Below are 19,206 nucleotides of genomic sequence, written 5' to 3'. Positions count from 1 at the left end.
ATATTCATTCTCTGACGATCCCTTTAGACTGCCAGCCATGTCTTGGTCAAAGAGTGCCTTGAGACATTTTCTACGGATCATGTTTTATAACATACTCCTGCTTTCAACTTCCTCACTACTTTATCCCTGACATGTTTAGGGTTTGGATGGAAATGAACCCAAACTTTTTAATTATTTTCTTTCTTAAATAAAAACAGAAATAAACTCATTCCTTTTTACAACAGTGGGTTACACTATTCGTGTTGGTCGATATAAATCTAAATTGGCCACTGTACAATATTAAAATTAAAAACAGCTCTTTTGATGTCCAGGTACGACTATTTTATAGACATTGACTGAAAATGACACACAGCTTGTCTTAAAGTTTAGTTCCTGTTGCTTTGCAGAGACTCTTGCTAGTAACCCTGCTGAATCCAGATCCTGGCCTGCTACCGGACCGAGCAGGTGTCCGTTACACCGCCCTCTCCTCTTACCTACTTTTCCTGTAAATAACAGGCCCTTCTGATTGCCATACCCACAGCATATGCCTCCTTTCATACACTGAAGAGTCTTCTGCTTTTGCATATTAGCTCCACTGCCCTTGCCAATACTTGATTAACATTTGTGTTAAAGCCTTGATTTTGCTGAGAAGAGGTGGCTAAGGGCATCAAATTAGAGCGTGCGCACGCGAGCCAGTGATTGTGAGAAAGCGTAATGAGAATCAACAGAAAGCCAAGGCTCTGTGTCTCTCTGAAGGGGCCCCTGTGTTTGCTGCGACCACAGGATTTTATTTTCATTTCAAAAGAATCATTTAAAAATGACCTTTTATACGACATGGATTTGTTTATTCATGTGCCCTCAACATGGGCACGGTATGAGGGGCAATATTGATTGCTGGGTGAGTGGAGAGAGAAAGGAGAGAAAGAATGGATCCCCACAGAATGAGAAAGGTGGAGGGGGAACCGATGTGGCACTTGTGGAGTACAAAAATAATGGTGCAATCTCTGTTAGTTGTTGGCGAAATTTAAATGAGCAGCCAATTACTCAAGTGTGTGTCGGTTTGCTGCAAGGCGCATGGGGTGCCAAATGAAGCCTCTTTTGATGTTACACCTCTTTATGTACACAACCTATGAGTAATTTCACCGATGGAGACTGCACTGTGACAGAGGCCGTAAGACAATGATCCTTAAGCTTCTTCTTCCTCTTTCTCCCTCGCCGTCTTCCCGTCCATCCATCTCGGACCTCTCAACGGCGAGTATTCATTAGGAGAAACCGAGAGAAAAGAGGGAGGGGGGGGCTACAAATTACTGATAATGGCACAGAGCTAATGAAGAGAATGGAGAAATGTCATTAGCATTTAAGAGGATAAGATCCATCTGACCCGCCACCGCCAGTCGCTTTCTAGCTCCACTCACTTAAGGAAGCAGGAGAGCGCGACTGATACCCGGAGCCTCATTTGCATGGCTGAGTGGAGAAGGATGCTGATTGGTACAAGCCCCGCACACATGCACACACTCTCCCAACCTCTTGTTTATGCATACCAAACAAGGCATGTCCGCTTGTTTCCCCTCCATTCACTGATAGCAACAGTTGACAAACTGAAAAACTGCAAAGCCGGGCAAAGGCACAAAGCAAATCAACAAGAGCAGATAAACAGCGCCGTGGCTTAAAAAACAGTGGTATCAAAAGTACACACATTTGTTACTTGAGTAGAAGTTTAGCTACTGCAGTTTAAAAACACTCTGGTAAAAGTTGAAGTATCAACTTGACCTCTTTACTCAAATAAAAGTGAAAAAAGTATGTGCTCCAAAAACTACTGAAAGTATAAAAGTATGAAGTAACCCTTAAATAAATACAGCCAGATGCCACTATATGAATTGAAAGCTCAATTTTACAACTATTTTGAAAAATTCTTTGAGATAGGGCCAAGGATGAGGGAGGTCTTGTTGGTCTCCGTTTCAATCTGCCGATACGCTCTCGCCTGTGTCCGACCTTTCAGACATTTCAACATCTTTTTCTGAATCCGTCATTGTAGCATGGCATAGACAATTCACGTTTACAGTTTGAAGAACGCCTGCTTGCTTCTGATGATTTCCTTTAGCTAACCAATGAGTGTTTGCATTATATGACTCATCCAATTACACTAGTTTTAACTAGACGTGGATGGCGCATATGACATGAAATAAACATTTATAAACATTAAACCAAAGCCAAGAGTAACGAGTGTTTTAAAAATGTAAGGAATAGAAAGTACAGATACTTGTGTGAAAATGTAAGAAGAGCCTCAAAATTAATTAAATAGGTCCCTTTTATCTATTTTTCGTGAATAATGCTAGGAAGCTCCACGTTTCCAATTAGTAATTTCACTTCAGGGTGACAGTAGGGCACCCAGAGCTGCTTCTCACCAAATCTCATTATGATTTGATGTGGGAAATCAAAATTAAAGCCTCTCAAAATCTGTAACATTGGGAATGTTTCTTATGTTTCTTGACTATTGCTAATAAAACCAGTTTCCAGTTACTGATTTCACTTCATAATTACAATAGGACACTCTTAGATACTTTTCACCAAAGGTCATAAAGGTTTGATGTGGAATTTCAAAATAAAAGCCTCTAAAAATCTCTTAAAATTCGTCACTTATCTCTATGTCTCTGCAAATATTGCTATTAAACTCCATGTTTGCTGATTCCACATCAGCTCAAAATAGGACACCCCTAAAATACCATTAGGGTGTGATGTGGGATTTCAAAATGAATCTGTAAAATAGGTCCCTTTTCTCTATGTTTCTGTGAATACTGCTAAGATCTCTCCATTTCCTGTTAGTAATTTCCCCTAAAAGTGACAGTAGGACACCCAGAGCTACTTCTCACCAAATGTCATCATGACCTGATGTAGGAAATCGGGGTTAAAGCCTCTCTAAATCTATAAAATTTAAAATTTGTTCTCCGTTTCAGTAAATGTTGCAAAGAAACTCTTTCCATTTACTGATTTCACTTCAGAGTGACAGTATGGCACCCCTAGATGCTTATCACCAATTGCCTTCCAAATCGGATGTGGAATTTTAAAATTAAAGCCTCTCATATTTTGTCAAATCAATCACCTTTATCTTAGTTGCTGTCAATATTCCCTAAACAACCGTTGTTTCCAGTTACCGACTATACTTCAGAGTGACAGGAGTGCACCCCTAGATGCTTATCACTAATGGTCATCCACATCTAATGTGTAATTTCGAAATTAAAGCCTCTTGTAAAATTCGTCACTTTTATCAAAGTTGTATGGTGACAAACCAGTGACTGGAAACAGTCACTGATTTCAGGTGAGAGTGACAGTAAGACACCTCTATTAACTGCTTACCAGTTAATGATATCTAAAATAGCAGTAGTACAGCCACTGTCCTTCAGCAAAAGCACCAATTGTGCCAGTAACCAGGAACCAAAACAGGACCTAGAAAATAATGCAGCTTAACAAAATAACACTTAATGAGTGTACCCAAAACTGTGAACACCTACTTTCCTTATATCAAAGTTGCAATGGCTTGTTTTCTCTGTTGTATATCTTTATTTAAGTGCCCAATGGCAATAAAGCTCATTCAAAGCATTGTTTATTTTTTATGAAATATTTTATTTCATAAAACAATGAACCCTAGCTAGTTGCACAGTTCAGTATAGCCGCAGCTCCACATGGATTCCCATATCATTATGGTCCAGGCTCATTGGACAACAGTCAGTTACCGCAGGTGGAGACCCACAGTTTGAACCCCACCGGCCCAGAGCCATGAGCCAAACCGGGTAATAACCACAGCCGAAGAGCAATGTTTCCCACCTGGACAGCAGAAAGGACCCAATGCTTGGACCACTCGCTGTGATCAGATTACAGAGGGACCGCTTTCCCCATCCAGGCAGAGCAGCGAAGCACAGCCTGCTATCCAGAACTGCCAGCACCGCACACAGGGCTCCTACGCTGACCGCCAGCCTTCACGTCCGGCAGCAGCAGCACGCTGCCAACCGGACTGAACAAAACCACCAGAGAACCAGTCCGAATCTGGTGATCCCCTCTGCAAACAAAAGGTTAGACTCTGGTTTAAACTAATGAAAACAGACCATCATCTGGAAAATGTTCTGAAAAATAATGAACATCCACCGGCTCTTCATTAGATCAAAGAACATTTAGCAGCTGTGATTAAACCAGGAAGCATTAATAAAACCACTAAGACTCAGAATGCTTTGTATTCGTCCTCATTAAAGGATAAAAACTCAATCACAAAGATTGACTCTCTATATAAAATGACTACTTCCTGACTAAACTGACGTCACAGCATCCTACAGCGCCTCGGTGGGTCACATGTCCGAATGAGGAATTTAGCGTTGACTGTTATCTTGGCAAATTGTTTTATGCTATAAGCTTGTGATGTATTTAAATTTGTACATACAGGTGCTGGTCATAAAATTAGAATATCATGAAAAAGTAGATTGATTTCAGTAATTCCATTTAAAAAGTGAAACTTGTATATTATATTCATACATTACATACAAACTCATATATTTCAGATGTTTATTTTGTTTAATTTTGATGATTACAAATGACAACAAATGAAAATCTCAAATTCATCATATCAGAAAATTAGAATATTGTGAAAAGGTTCAAAATTGATGGCCCCTGGTGCCACACTCTAATCAGCTGATTAACTCAAACCACCTGCAAAAGCCTTTAAATGGTCTTTCAGTCTAGTTCTATAGGCTACACAATCATGGGGAAGACTGCTGACTTGACAGTTGTCCAAAAGACGACCATCGACACCTTGCACAAGGAGGGCAAGACACAAAAGGTCATCGCTAAAGAGGCTGGCTGTTCACAGAGCTCAGTGTCCAAGCACATTAATAGAGAGGCGAAGGGAAGGAAAAGATGTGGTCGAAAAAAGTGTACAAGCAAGAGAGATAACCGCACCCTGGAGAGGATTGTGAAACAAAACCCATTCAAAAATGTGGGGGAGATTCACAAAGAGTGGACTGCAGCTGGAGTGAGTGCTTCAAGAACCACCACACAGACGTATGAAAGACATGGGTTTCTGCTGTCGCATTCCTTGTGTCAAGCCACTCTTGAACCACAGACAGCGTCAGATGCGTCTTGCCTGGGCTAAAGAGAAACAGGACTGGACTGCTGGTGAGTGGTCCAAAGTCATGTTCTCTGATGAAAGTAAATTTTGCATTTCCTTTGGAAATCAAGGTCCCAGAGTCTGGAGGAAAAGAAGAGAGGCACTTCATCCACGTTGCTTGAAGTCCAGTGTAAAGTTTCCACAGTCAGTGATGGTTTGGGGTGCCATGTCATCTGCTGGTGTTGGTCCATTGTGTTTTCTGAGGTCCAGGGTCAACGCAGCCACATACCAGGAAGTTTTAGAGCACTTCATGCTTCCTGCAGCTGACCAACTTTTTGGAGATGCAGATTTCATTTTCCAACAGGACTTGGCACCTGCACACAGTGCCAAAGCTACCAGTACCTGGTTGAAGGACCATGGTATCCCTGTTCTTAATTGGCCAGCAAACTCTCCTGACCTTAACCCCATAGAAAATCTATGGGGTATTGTGAAGAAGATGCAATACACCAGACCCAACAATTCAGAAGAGCTAAAAGCCACTATTAGAGCAACCTGGGCTATCATAACACCTGAGCAGTGCCACAGACTGATCGACTCCATGCCACGCCGCATTGCTGCAGTAATACAGGCCAAAGGAGGCCCAACTAAATACTGAGTGCTGTACATGCTCATACTTTTCATGTTCATACTTTTCAGTTGGCCAACATTTCTATAAATCCTTTGTTTTTATTGGTCTTCAGTAATATTCTAATTTTCTGATATGATGAATTTGAGATTTTCATTTGTTGTAATTTGTAATCATCAAAATTAAACAAAATAAACATCTGAAATATATGAGTTTGTATGTAATGTATGAATATAATATACAAGTTTCACTTTTTAAATGGAATTACTGAAATCAATCTACTTTTTCATGATATTCTAATTTTATGACCAGCACCTGTACTATCAAATGAGAAAGTATAAGTATGTGTTTTCTATTCAAACTTTAAATCCTCCCAGACCAGCTCCAGCTGCCTCCTTAGCTATGTTACTTTCTAGTAATAACAACACTTTACCACATCCACCACACAATAAAGAAAGGGCAATCGAAGCAAAAGGAAAACATCACATACTGATAAAAATAGGGAGTGATAAAAACAAGGCCCCTCATTGGTCCACAGACCCACTGCAGAAACCCCTTTACACACTACAACCAGCCAGTTCCTGTGATGAGATACAAGTCATCTTGCTAGAGGTCTGTAACCAGACTCTACAACCCAACGGGTCCCCCCTTACACGTCAACTTTAAAGTGATCTGTAACCGGACTCAGTCCACTTCAAGTTACGTTTGATTCAAATAAAGTGACTGGTAATCAGACAACTGATTCAGTAATTTTTCAATAGTATTAAAATTTCAAAATTCCAAATCAGACCTTGATGGCTTTTGTTGAGCAGCCAATAGGGGTGCTCTATCATCAACCTAAATTGCGATCAATAACCGGAAACCTGAAGTTTCCCAGCAATATTAACAATAAAACTTAGATAATCATGACCAAATTTTAAGACTTTGAGATGTTTTAATTTTGAAAAACCACATCAGATCTTGATTATATCTGGTAAGAAGCACCTACTATCACCCTGAAGGGGAAACGGTAACCGGAAACAGGGAGTTTCTTAGCAATAGTCACAAAAACATAGTAAAAAAAAAAAAAAAACTCCACCCTGTAGAGATTTTGAGAGGCTTTAATTTTGAAATTAAACATCAGATCTTGATATTTGGTGAGAAAAAACTGGGGATGCCTTACTATCAAACCTACATGAAATCAGTAACTGGAAACAACAATTTTGTTTTAGATAAACTAAATAGGCATTCTGAAATAAAGTGCACAAATTAATCATGTAAAACATTACCTAAATAAAAAAACAAAACAAGACAAATTTAAATTATTCTCATATATTCATATGCACAGAGGCACCTAATAACTAATTTAAAGCCTGATAATAAAAGATAATGAAAGTCCAAACCAGCATTGGTAGCATATTTCTTAGTGTATGAATGACCAATAAAAAGCCAGTGAAGCCTGGCTTGACTTCAGTAGAAGCATAAAGAGTTATTAGAGGGAACAATCACTGCTCCAGCGACCTCTGACCTCCCCTCTTATTAACTGTAATAATATCAGGAGCAGTATGTTTGATGAAACACAGTGAAACACAAGCCCTTCTACTCTGAAAATAAACAGGTAAAGAATAGGAAGAGCTTTATTTGTGGCTCTCTAAAGCAAAACAAATAAAACAATCCAAGAAAAGTAATTTTAAGAAACTGCACATGTATGTTCTTATTAAGACCTGTAATGTGCCAACCCATACTGCTATGTTTAAAGCCAGCCACTAGGTGTCCCTGCTTCTGCCCTTTTTGTTAAGTTCAAAATCAAAGCGTTGCTTATACAGAGAGAATCACACTTTACTCTGATCTAAAGAAATGCTTGAATAAATTGAAATTGATGTGCTTATTCTGGTTCTAATCAGTAAATGGTGGACACGCATAGGCTCCTATTTATGCATTCAGCCATTTAACACCTACAAAGCTCAATGCATGTCACTGCAAAGTGACATATAACTTAAGAGGAAGCCATGCTCTATATAGGTTTGCAGTGTTTCTTTACAAATAAAAATCGGACTAGCAGGCTATGACTTTTTATTATTCAGCTGAAATTATTTTATTAAGTCCAGACTTTCACTAGGGCTTTTAACACATCAATATGCTTTGATAAAGTACTTTTTTTATTATGGCTTTGTCTGTTTATTTCTGACGGCTTGTGTGTTGGAAGGTGAACTCCACCTTCGTCTAAAGGCAACATAACCCCTATAAGATTCACTTCCAAGATTACCCTGAATTTATCTCCACATTCTCCCATGAGTTCTCACCAGTTCTTCTATCCTTCCTGAAGAAGAAATAAGACAATTTCTCCCATACTATGTACTGCCAGTGGAACTTTGGACGGTGATGGACCAACTGAAGTCCATGGCGTCAAATAAAAAGTTCAAAAAATGAATTAGTTAAAAAGATACACCTGTCAATACCCCATCCGTCCCAGAAGCACGATCCGTACCATCAGCTCATTTGCACATGCGCAACCAGATATATGTCCAGGTCGACCTCGATTTTAATATGTAAAAATGACCTGAATAATGTTTTTGCCTCCTTAAAAACAGCACGCCTAATAAACTATAATGTGTTAAAGGTTAATAATTTATTTCCCGAGAAAATAAATGCATTAAAATCCTTTCTGTTTTATCACTCGCCTCTGCCAATCTGTCCAGCAAATCCTACAGAAATCCTACGCTACTTCCGAGAGCTACCGGTACCTTTTTCGGCTTTGGATTTAAATATAAATCTAGTCTTTTTGAGTTTGGTTTTTTCCTTTGTGTTAACCTTCTGGTATATTATGTGTAACCTAAAGAAAGAAATAAGTAAAAACAAAAGATAAACATGACTTAATCATATTTTGCCAGACTACTCTGAGCATGTCCTATGGGGACACAGACTAGCTGTTTGTCGGAGGAAATGTAAAAAGCATGAAAATTGTGTCGAAAAAGCTATAAAAAACGTTTTAAAGATTTGTTTTAGCATTCTTTAGTGTCTTAAGGATTTTAATTTAGTACCACAAAAACATTATTTATGGGGACCTGGATGAATATCTGCTTGCACATGCACAAATGAGCTGATGGTACAGATCGTGCTTCCAGTACGGATCGGGTAGTGCAACACCTACCGGTATAAGGTCTATAAAACATTTTGAAAATCTTTTCCTTCCTCTTCACAATTGATAAGCTACTGAATGCTGTTACGTAGTATATTACATAACGTTCCAACAAAATACATACAATGTTGTGCTTCTAATGTAGCAAATGTAGAAATAACACTGCATGTATATTATAGCATATATTTGCTTTTATCACAACTATACTCATGTGACAAGAATCAATAAAACACTTTTATGTTAATAATTTAAATATAATTTATTGTCTGGTTAACTTCTTAAACAACCTTTTAGAAAATAAACACTCTTTCCCCACAATCACCTTAAAACAATATCTGCAATGCATTTCCTCACCTGAAACTCATCAAAACACAACAGGGAGATCTCTCTGCTGATCTCCATGGCAACCGGGGATATGGGGTCATAGGTGAACATTTTCCCTAGTCTTCGCTTCGGCAGGCTTTGTTTCCTTCGGTGGATCCCTTTAAGCAGCACACAAATGTCAGAAAAATCTTAAAAGCGCACCTGCGTCGACAGCCGTAACTACTGACTGCGCTGAATAAAGCTGTAATTTCACCTGGATGGATAATGGCAGACAATTAGCACAGGGACAAACAGAGGGCTAAATATAGGCTTAGCAATGCATGATGAGGTAAAGAATTAGAAAAATGAAATTAGGAAGTCAAAACATTATGAGGAATAGGAAGATGCCTACTTTTATGGACGTCCAACATAAAGCTGTTGAAGTGGACCCTCTTCTTGCGACTGTTTGGCACATGGGAGTAAAACAAATCCATGAGCATAGTCTTCCCTGTGCCTTAAGGGTTGAAAATTGGAGAAAGTAGAGATTAATTAATTCTTATACCAGACTATTTCAGTTTTAAATTGAAAAAGCAAGAAAGAATTGTTTTATTTTGTAAATCAAGTTAATTATGCAGCTTCTTACCAACGTTTCCATATATATAGAGTCCTTTAGGTGGTCGTGATTCTTCAGGAAGGGTTTGCTTTTTAGAGAAAAAAAGAGATTAATAAAATAAAAAAATAAGTCAGATCTACCATGTTCTTAAAGCCAGGGAACTCCTGATAACAGGGTCCTGGCCAAACTGCAGCACAGACAACTTCAAGCATAAAAGCATTTAAAACAGTAAGCAAGAATTTCAGAAGCAGCAGCAATAAGATCTACTTATTTCAAGTAAATAAACATTTCGGCTCAAAGACACCAGCTCCAAGAAACTTAAAACATTCTATTACCCTAATATCATCTCACTTGAAATGAACAGCAACAACCTATAATAATATTAACGACATATCGGAGTTAATATCCGATGGAAAATCAATCAGCTACTTTTCTCCTATTCTGCTCTAACTGGTTTTATTGAAAATCTGCAAAACACTTGATGCTGTTTTTGAGGTTATACAAGAATCAGATAAACGTAAACATTTTAATTTTATAGATTGCAATAATCTTCTACTGTTTCCTACTGTTTGGGCTCAAAACTATAACCACTATCAACAAACAAACGAAATAAAAAATTAAATAAAAAAAAGTAGCACATTTTTCCTCTTTATTGATCTATATGAATATATGGAAACTTGTTAAAATTGACTCTAGGAAAATCAATAAATCTCTATTCATATAAGATTGGCTTCCAAAAACATTTCACTGCAAAACATATATTTAGACCTCCTGACTTTTTTTTTTTTTACCAGCAGTTGGCTACAGGTATAAACATCACCAGAATATCAAACATTTAACCTAAATTTTGTTTTTTTTAATTACATAGTCTAAAAATCAACCATCTACAATGACAAAATCTGTGTTTAATTCAGGGGGATCATTTTATCAGTCTTTCAAATGCTAGAACAATTTAAATCAAAACAAGAGCAAATCATTAGATTAAGGAAAAACCTTAAAAGAACATTTCCTGATCATTGTTTCTCTAATAAATATGGTAGTTATTTTTTTTTGGCCTCCTATCGCCTCATTTTAAGAGCCACAGGTCAGGTTTAAAGATCATTGAGGGCAAAAAATGTTTTAATAATGAGAGCTTAAAAGTTTTGTGGTAACTTCCCCCCTTAAAAAAGTTATTATAGATGAATTACAGTATTAGTCCTTAAAATGAGATTCTACAGAAAAAAAAAATATCGGCTCTGCGCCCCCTCCCCCACCTGTTGATGTGCAACTTTTTCTTTATGTACAATAAAACTATTTCTGCAGGAACCTAAAAACTACTATAACATTTTCATATAAGATTGGCTTCCAAAAATATTTCATTTTTTCACTTCCATATTCAAACATTACCAGCAGTTTTCTACGGTATATATGGATTTCTACTTACATTTATGTAAAAAAAAAAAAAGTTATGTAATATAATCGAAATATGTCAAATATAGCAGTTTTCCTATTTACTGTTATAATTTTTCTGTTGTGTGCCTAGACAGAATCTCTTACTGCCCCTCACAGTAAAACACTTTTCATATATATAACGTAGGATAAATAAAGCATCATTTAATACACAAGGTATGCCAAGGCATAAAGCCAGCTCTACAGTGTGAGGTTTCATATGGTCCAGACTGGCCTACAGCAGGAGATGAAGACAAAGGGGATCTAATCAACAAGACAAGCCAGGGTTCCCACGAAAGAAAAGCATCATCACAGGAACAATGGGGGGATTTGTCAGACAAAACGGAGGGGTCTGGATGAGGCTCCGTAAGAGATGGAGTGGACTTGTGTGCGCGGCCCGTTTAGCGCTGCTAATTGTGATACGGTAATGTAGCATTGAGTTGCTGCTGGAAGTCATTGTGTTGCCTGCCTCTTATTTTCCAAAAGGTCTTTGCTTCCAAAAAAACCCTGTGTACCATGTGACGAGGTTAAGAATATTGGGGAAAACTAACTGCCACAACAGACAAAAAAGCATTTCTATGTAAGTTTGTTACAAAAATATAAATAAGTAGAAGCTTATATATTTTGGTAGATGGCTAAATTATAGTGCTTTGGGATTGCTGCAGTTGGGGTATCTCTCTTTGACAGGACAATGAAGAATCCCTATTGAACTGAATGGAAATAATTGTCCTCTTAATATCTAATTTAAAAAGCATTCTCTGAGGATGGTACTTGGAGTCCACATGCAGTTGGTCCCCACTGCAGACGAAGCACTTGACTCTGATAAACGCCAGCAATTGCAGATAAAAATCTAAATGAATTAGCCTCTGCTACACTGGTTGCAAAAAACTAGAGAAGCAACAGGCTGTCCTCGTTTGCTCTGGCATAACATTGTGTGACTCCTCTCTGACTCCCCAAGCTGCACTCCAGCTTGGTGGGGTAATTGTAAGCTGTGACTGGTATTCATCCTGCCACAGCAGAGTGGAGAAGGACAAGGCTCTCCCTCAGCGACTTTGTCTGGCTGAACTTTGCAGCCTAGTCTAGCCTTCTGGTGGATGATACGAACCAGCGCATGTGTAGGAAGTTCACATTCAAGACATGGGCCTTTTCGGCTTTTAAATTTGTTAATTTGTTAAAAGTCAAAGTTTTGCATCCCACATTAGAGTCATCAAAAAGGAGATAGTAGGAGCTCAAGTTTAACTTTCCTGCGATGGATTCAATGCCGTTTGTCTGACTTAAAGAGGGTGGCTTAGACTAAACAATAGCCCATTGTCAGTCAACCATCCGCAAAACCACGCCACATTGGGTCAATATTAAGTCAACTGTACTCTCCTCTCAGACTCGGTCAGTTAGTGGGGACAATGGTGGCACTCTCACAGAGAACGGACACCGAAGGACTGTGGTATGACCTGATTTAAACTGGAATAATTGTGCAAGTACTCCAGTCATTGAGAATGTGTGTGTGTGACACACAGAGAGAGCAAGAAATAGGTGCAAAAAGAAAGGGGTGGACGGGCAGGATGGCCTGTGCTGGTATTGATAGCCTAACACCAAAGCATTTGTCAGATGCCCAAATCAAAAGCAAGAAAAGACAAGAATGGCCAAACAATAGGGATCCCCTCATTACTGCGTGGGGACGGTGAGAGAGTTAGAGGGCTGCCGGGACAGGCCCAGCAGGAGGCCTGCCCTGCTGCCTTCCAAAATCTCTGCCTAAACCGGTGGTGTCTGTGCCAGCACACCAACAAAAACACACAAAAAAAGAGACTCCCAGCACCAAATAAGAGACAGTGAGCTCCTCTGACCTAAAAACAACAACAGCCCCCTGCATTACACTGTTCATAACTCACACGCACAATAAACTTCCCAGACCCCTACCCTGCCTTTGACCTGAACCCCTTGGTCAACATAATTGACGCAACTGGAATACAGTGTAGTTAACTGAACACCCCCATATTGTTAGAACTTCAGGGGCTTAAAGTTCTGGTAGATGTTCTCAACAAAAAAATATATATATATTCTGTGGTATATGATTATTCAAAACATTTTCTACAAATAAAAAAACTGAAGAATGTGATTTGCAAAAGCATTCAGCCCGTTTTTCAATTGAACTAACTCTGCTCTGGAAAGGAGTTAAAGGAGTTAGAAGGAATCATCTTGTTTGGATGTGTTTTGTGCACATGCAGACCAGAAACAGGAAGAGGAATGGCTCAGTTTATGAGAAACTTGCAGTCTACATGAGGAGCTGAAGGAATAACCGTGGCATAGTGAGTGGAGCGACGTGTTACAGGCAGTTGGCGGAGAACAGGTGGCAACAACAGGTGAAAACACTGAATGAAGATCACCAGACAGAAAGTGATTTGCTTGCAATTGGGCAACATTAGTACCACTAGAGAGAACTTCAGAATGTGTACTTTAGTTACTTTAACAGTGTAATTTTCACTAAGCTATGTCAATTATAAGAAAATAGATACATCAGAAGGTTATTTTAAGGAAAAAAAGAAGACCTCCCAAGCCTTTTAAATTTTAAACAATACCCCATGGAGGTTATTTGAGGAACGTCAATCTATATTCAAGGTAGGAAGCCTTTTCATAACAAAAATCAATACACATTTAATAGAAACCATTGCAGTAAACGATTCTAGACATAATAATACAAGAAAGAAAAATATATTAATAAGGTTTTGTTCACGTCAAGGAATTACTCAACAACTGGAAAAGGTTCCTTTCTACTGTGGTTCTAAAGCCTGCACTGCAATGTTGAAAATACGTTTTTATAATGTAAAAAAGGGAACTATTATAAATTATTTCGGAACATTTTCTACATTTAATGTGGCATATCCCCTGCTCCATTCAGCTGAAAAACAGGTGGGTTGGATAAGAAATGTTAAAAAAGATACCAAATTCCCTGTAATGCTAGTTCTTATTGTTAGATGGACGTTGTGGTATCACAAAATAGTTACTCAGCAGCTCCAAATACCTTCCAGCTTTGGCCAAAAACCTTCAGATTTGCTAAAAGGCTAGAATTTATGAGATCTATTACCAAGGGTTAAAACCATACAACCCATTAAAAACTGGATGACACACAATAATAGAAAACATAAAACAATAGGGTCACTAGAAGAGGCCTTACCATCTGAGGACAAATATGGACAGCCTCTCTAGGGTAGAGTGAAGGAAATAATGTCAAGTCAAAATAAGGGGTCTTCTCACATTTCAACTAAGGAAGAATGAATGGTGAAATAATCAATAAAAAACACATTTAAATACATAATTCGTCTAAGAGTTGAGTTATTGTGTTTTATTTCTTTTTTTTATTGGGATTGTACAGGAAATGTAACATTTCAGTACAAAATATTTTCTATCCCTCTCTATTCATTGTATTTAATGCATTAAATGTTCATTTATTTAATATTCAATGCATATGAAAGAGACTTTGATATAACATTTAATTATTGGAGAAATGGAGCATGAAGGACTCCAAACTGATGCTCCCTGACTTTTCTCTGTATGGCGAACAGGTGAAATGAGGAATGTACGTTTTTGGGCCACTGTGTCACTAAGGACCTGTCACATGATAAGGATATTTACAGACAATGACATGTGCTTGATGGTCAAGCTAATAGGCTAATCTGCAGGTTTGGAATGTGCCCAGCACCTGTCAAGATCAAACTAAGACCTACTGCACTGCAATGAACATGGCATTCCTATGGAAACGCAATACAACGAGCAGTTTAAAAAAACTAAATGTAATGATAATATGTGGAAAAGGAAGGTGGTTCTTCACAGGAGCCAACAGCGGCAAACTCCCCTGGCAAGCTGATCCTGGCCCGTTATTTTGTCCCTGTACTGAAAGCATTTACTGCTAACTCTCCGACAGTCTATGACACTGGCGTAACTTTCTGAAGGACTGGTGTGGACATGTCCCCACCAATAATTTCCGCTTTTTCCCCCCTTTCTGCTGATTTACTTCAGCCAACAGAAACTGGGGTTGGGTGCAGCTAACTGTGTTCAAGAGCGTTTTCAGTCCGTGTCTTTTCCTCGCTCTCCCGCTGCTCTTGAGTCCCACCTCTTGAAATATCATTGGATCTGCGCTTTGGGGCATAATATTATTTGGGGTCGCTAGTCACTGCGTACATAGTAGCTACATGGAGGAAGAGAGACACAGCAGCACTTAGTGAATTTTAACCGGCAGCTACTTCGACATATGTTTCTTTAAAGGTTAGGAGACGGGCTGGTTAAACAAATTAGCGATGCCACGAAAAATCTGTTCTTTACACATATGGAAGTTTTTCAGCTTAAAATGGCAACAGAGTGTATATTTATATACCGTATTTTCACGACCATAAGGCGCACCGGACTAAAAGGCGCAGTCTCAGTTATGTGTCCCATTTCTGTATTTAACACACACATAAGGCGCACCGGACTATAGGGTACGTTTTTTATATACAGGTACATGTCCTCTACTACCTTTAAATACCTCTACTGCATATTTAAAAATACAGCGGGGGCAAAACTGAGTATGACTGTGCTTTATTCATGTATTTATTACAAAGTATTAATCAAACCTGGCAGCTGGCCATGAGACAGACACATCGCAGATGACACAGCGCTGTGGTCACTCCTAAATTAACTTAAAATCCTGAAACCTGCCGACGGAATATGTTCGCTTTTATTACCGGTATCCTGGTGCCTGCAGCTAAAATTATTTAGATGAAAAACACCTGCCAGCCACCGCGGTGAACCCCAGGCGACCCAGCCTAGAGGCTGCTGATGAAAGGATTTCTACTGTCGGTGCACCGCTGGTATGTGGGGGTCTGAGCGCCTCCGACAGAAATAGATAATCTGGATGAACTGACTGCAATTATTAAGTTTTCAGGTGGACTTTCTCACTTAAAAAGATATTAAAACTACTTTATTCCCACTGATCACAGCAAATATAGCTGCAAGATTTAGATTATTTAGATGAAAAAACATCTGCCAGCCACCGCGGTATACGCGGAGGAGACCCGCCCAGAGGCTGCTGTTGCATTAAGTTTTCAGGTAGAAAAATAGAGCGGGAGCAAAACTGAGTATGATTGTGCTTTATTCATGTATTTATTACAAAGTATTAATCAAACTCATCAAAGTCATCATCCTCTGTTTCTGAATTAAACAGCTGCGCTAAAACAGACATGCCAATTTCCCCTTCTTCGCTGTCAGAGTCCCTTTCCGTGCAGCGCAGCTCCTCAAAAATAATGCCTGCTTTTGCGAAAGCTTGAAGAACAGAGCCAGCAGACACGTTAGTCCAAGCATCTACAATCCATCCGCAAACGGTGGCGTAACTTGCCCGGCGCTGCCTTCCACTTATCCTGAAACTGTGGTCTCTGTCGGCCATCCATCGCTCCCACGCCGCTCGCAGCCTTACTTTGAACGGTTCACACCGATGTTGGGCGGTTGAAGTTCCTTTGTCAGACCCCCGGGATAACGGCGAGCACAGTATCCATTTGATTCACCTTTTTTTTCACATCGGCTGTGAGATGGGCACGCAGCGATGGTGATGCGTGGAAAAAACCACCTGGTCTCCTCACATAGGCTACACCTCCCTCAGCCACGCTTTCATCATCTCCTCATCAATCCAGCCTTTTTCATTTGCGTTCATATGTCATCAGAGCGCTGTGTCTGTCTCGCTGTCAGCTCCCAGATCAGCTTCTCTGATTGGTTGATGCGGCGCGTCCAGCAGCAAAACTTCAATTTTTCCACCTCGAGCAGCAGCAGCGCGTTGGCAGATGCTTAAACGCTCCTGCGGCTCAAAACGCGCTGCAGGACCTTTTGCTGCACCTATACGCGCGTCAACCATTGACTTTGCATGTAAACTCGCTGCTTCTGCTGCACCTGCTGCGTCCGGTTCACACTGATGTCGAGCGGTTGAACAGCGAGCACAGGGTTAATTTGTTTCCCCATGTTTTTCACATCAGCTGTGAGATGGGCACGCATGGAGTTACATATTAACAGCGATGGTGATGAGTGGAAAAAAAAAAACACCTGGTCTCCTTACATTCAGCCACTCTTTCATCATCTCCTAAATGAGGTGGTCTCAAAAGTCGCAGTTACAACACACATAGGGCGCACCGCACCATAGGGCGCACCGCACATTTTGAGGGGGAAAAAAGACGTTTAAGTGCGCCTTATAGTCGTGAAAATACGGTAGTTAAAAAAAACTGGGCTTCTCAGAGGACCATGACTCAAGAGTTACAGGTTAGAATTAACACATATCTGTTGTTTTCTTATTGAACAGAGAATCAGACTCCAGAGCTAACTCCAGAATTCTTTGGAACTTGTAAAGGTTTTTTTAAATGTAAATTTGTTTTGAAATGATCATTTGTTTTGGAACATTTTGTAATGTTGGTTTGCACCTCCCGGCCACTGAGAAATAAGACGTTCTGGTCTACAATTGCGTAGGGGGCCAACCAGATATCAGTGACGGGGGCCCTAAGAGGTCAGGGGTCCCTAGGTAACTGCAGTCTCTTCTTAGAGATTCTGCTCCTCCTCTAATCAATCTTGGAAGCAATATAAAAAATATTGACCATTTACTGTATCTTAAATAAAGTTATAATTGAATAGTAAATTCCAAGCATACAATCAACATCCTGACAAAGTTACCGTTTCTTCTGATACATTATTCTTCATAAACTGCTGCCCGCTGCGGTCTGTGCGCTGCTGGGTGTTCAGGTCAAAGCTGTTACTGTAGGTCTTTAGGTTTTGCTGCAGGACAGCCAGCCTCTGGAGAACATATCTCTGCTGAGCGTCTGTCGTAAGGGAACCACGTTGAACAAGCCGCTCAAAGTGGCCCACGATGTCACCGGAGTCAGAAACACCTGGAGACAGAGAGCCCGAGGAGGAACCCGACAAGAGGGAAAGTTTTAACACTGCTGATTTAAATATAATAACATGTTTTAAATCTAAATATAACCAGTAGATAGATGCAAAACTTTTCGAAACGTCTAACAACATAACTTACCTCCTGTGGTGCAACTGCGTGACAGAGGGAAGATTTTCTTTACGAGCTGAGGTCGTTTTGTTGACAAAAACATTACAGAAGACCTGACAGCAGCAGGAACCATGAAGGACGCCATGATGATTCAAAGCGCTGCAACTTTATTGAAACACAAAACACAAGACAAGGTAACACCGTAAATAAATATGGAAAACCACCATTATAACACCGTTATGGAATTAATTTGTTAAGAAACAGTTAGTAAAGAATTCAAAAAGAGAATTAATCAAGAAAAAGCTCTTTCACTACGGGCGTGTCTATAAATCATTTTAGTGTTTGTGCATGAATTTAATAGACATAGATTTTAATTAAATGTAGTTATTTTATTTAGTTAAAAAATAAATTTTAGAACTATAAATATACAGTCATATTTTTTATGTATTTAGTATTATATTTCAATGCTGCATTTAAAAAAATGAAGTTGTCTAGAGCTGTTTTAAACATTTTTTTGTATACACTCGTGTATACAAGATGACAAAATAAATCTGTATAAATCTAAAAATCTAATACCTTGTAACTAGTGTTGCACCGATGCAATTTTTTGGCCCCGATACCGATACCTGGCTGTGCAGTATTAGTTGATACCGATACCATACAGATACCATCTGTTTCAAATCGATGTGCGTGTGTATATATGAAGAACTGCATATTACTTGGCTGTAAAATCATTGCCATCATGGCTTTGTCAAGCTGCTGCCTACCTTTGTGAAGCAGGAAAAAGACTGATACAAAGTGAATCCAGTATAACTTTTTATTGCCTACCTGGAATGGGTGACAATAGCTGAATAAACTTTTGGCTCTCAACATGGTATCGGTGCACTATTTGTTAGTACTCGCCGATACCTATACCACCATTTTAGTGCATTATCGGGGGATATTGGTATCGGTATCAGTATAACACTAGTTCTAACATTTACTTCCTTATTTTTATTGCAATGCTTTCTTTTATTTCATATCACGTGGTATCCCTTATTGA

At 39.3% G+C, this 19,206-nt stretch overlaps 1 protein-coding gene across 1 annotated transcript in view; it reads right to left on the bottom strand.

Annotated features, from left to right (window-relative positions):
• afg1lb (AFG1 like ATPase b) overlaps positions 1-18,344 on the bottom strand; it is a 56,850-nt gene extending 38,506 nt beyond the window's left edge. The window contains exons 1-5 of the mRNA XM_038281626.1: positions 18,195-18,344; positions 17,837-18,051; positions 9,761-9,818; positions 9,530-9,631; positions 9,169-9,296 (exon numbers count right to left, since the gene is read on the bottom strand). Of these exons, the coding sequence (XP_038137554.1) occupies positions 9,169-9,296; positions 9,530-9,631; positions 9,761-9,818; positions 17,837-18,051; positions 18,195-18,309 (618 nt within the window). The 5' untranslated portion in view covers positions 18,310-18,344. The remainder of the gene's footprint in view (positions 1-9,168; positions 9,297-9,529; positions 9,632-9,760; positions 9,819-17,836; positions 18,052-18,194) is intronic.
• Between the last annotated feature and the right edge of the window lie 862 nt (positions 18,345-19,206).

The sequence above is a fragment of the Cyprinodon tularosa genome, unplaced genomic scaffold (assembly GCF_016077235.1).
Source record: "Cyprinodon tularosa strain WSP-4 unplaced genomic scaffold, ASM1607723v1 ctg173, whole genome shotgun sequence".
Lineage (NCBI taxonomy): Eukaryota > Metazoa > Chordata > Actinopteri > Cyprinodontiformes > Cyprinodontidae > Cyprinodon > Cyprinodon tularosa.
Note: the sequence above shows the minus strand (reverse complement) of the source record. Positions and strands in the feature narration are given on the sequence as shown.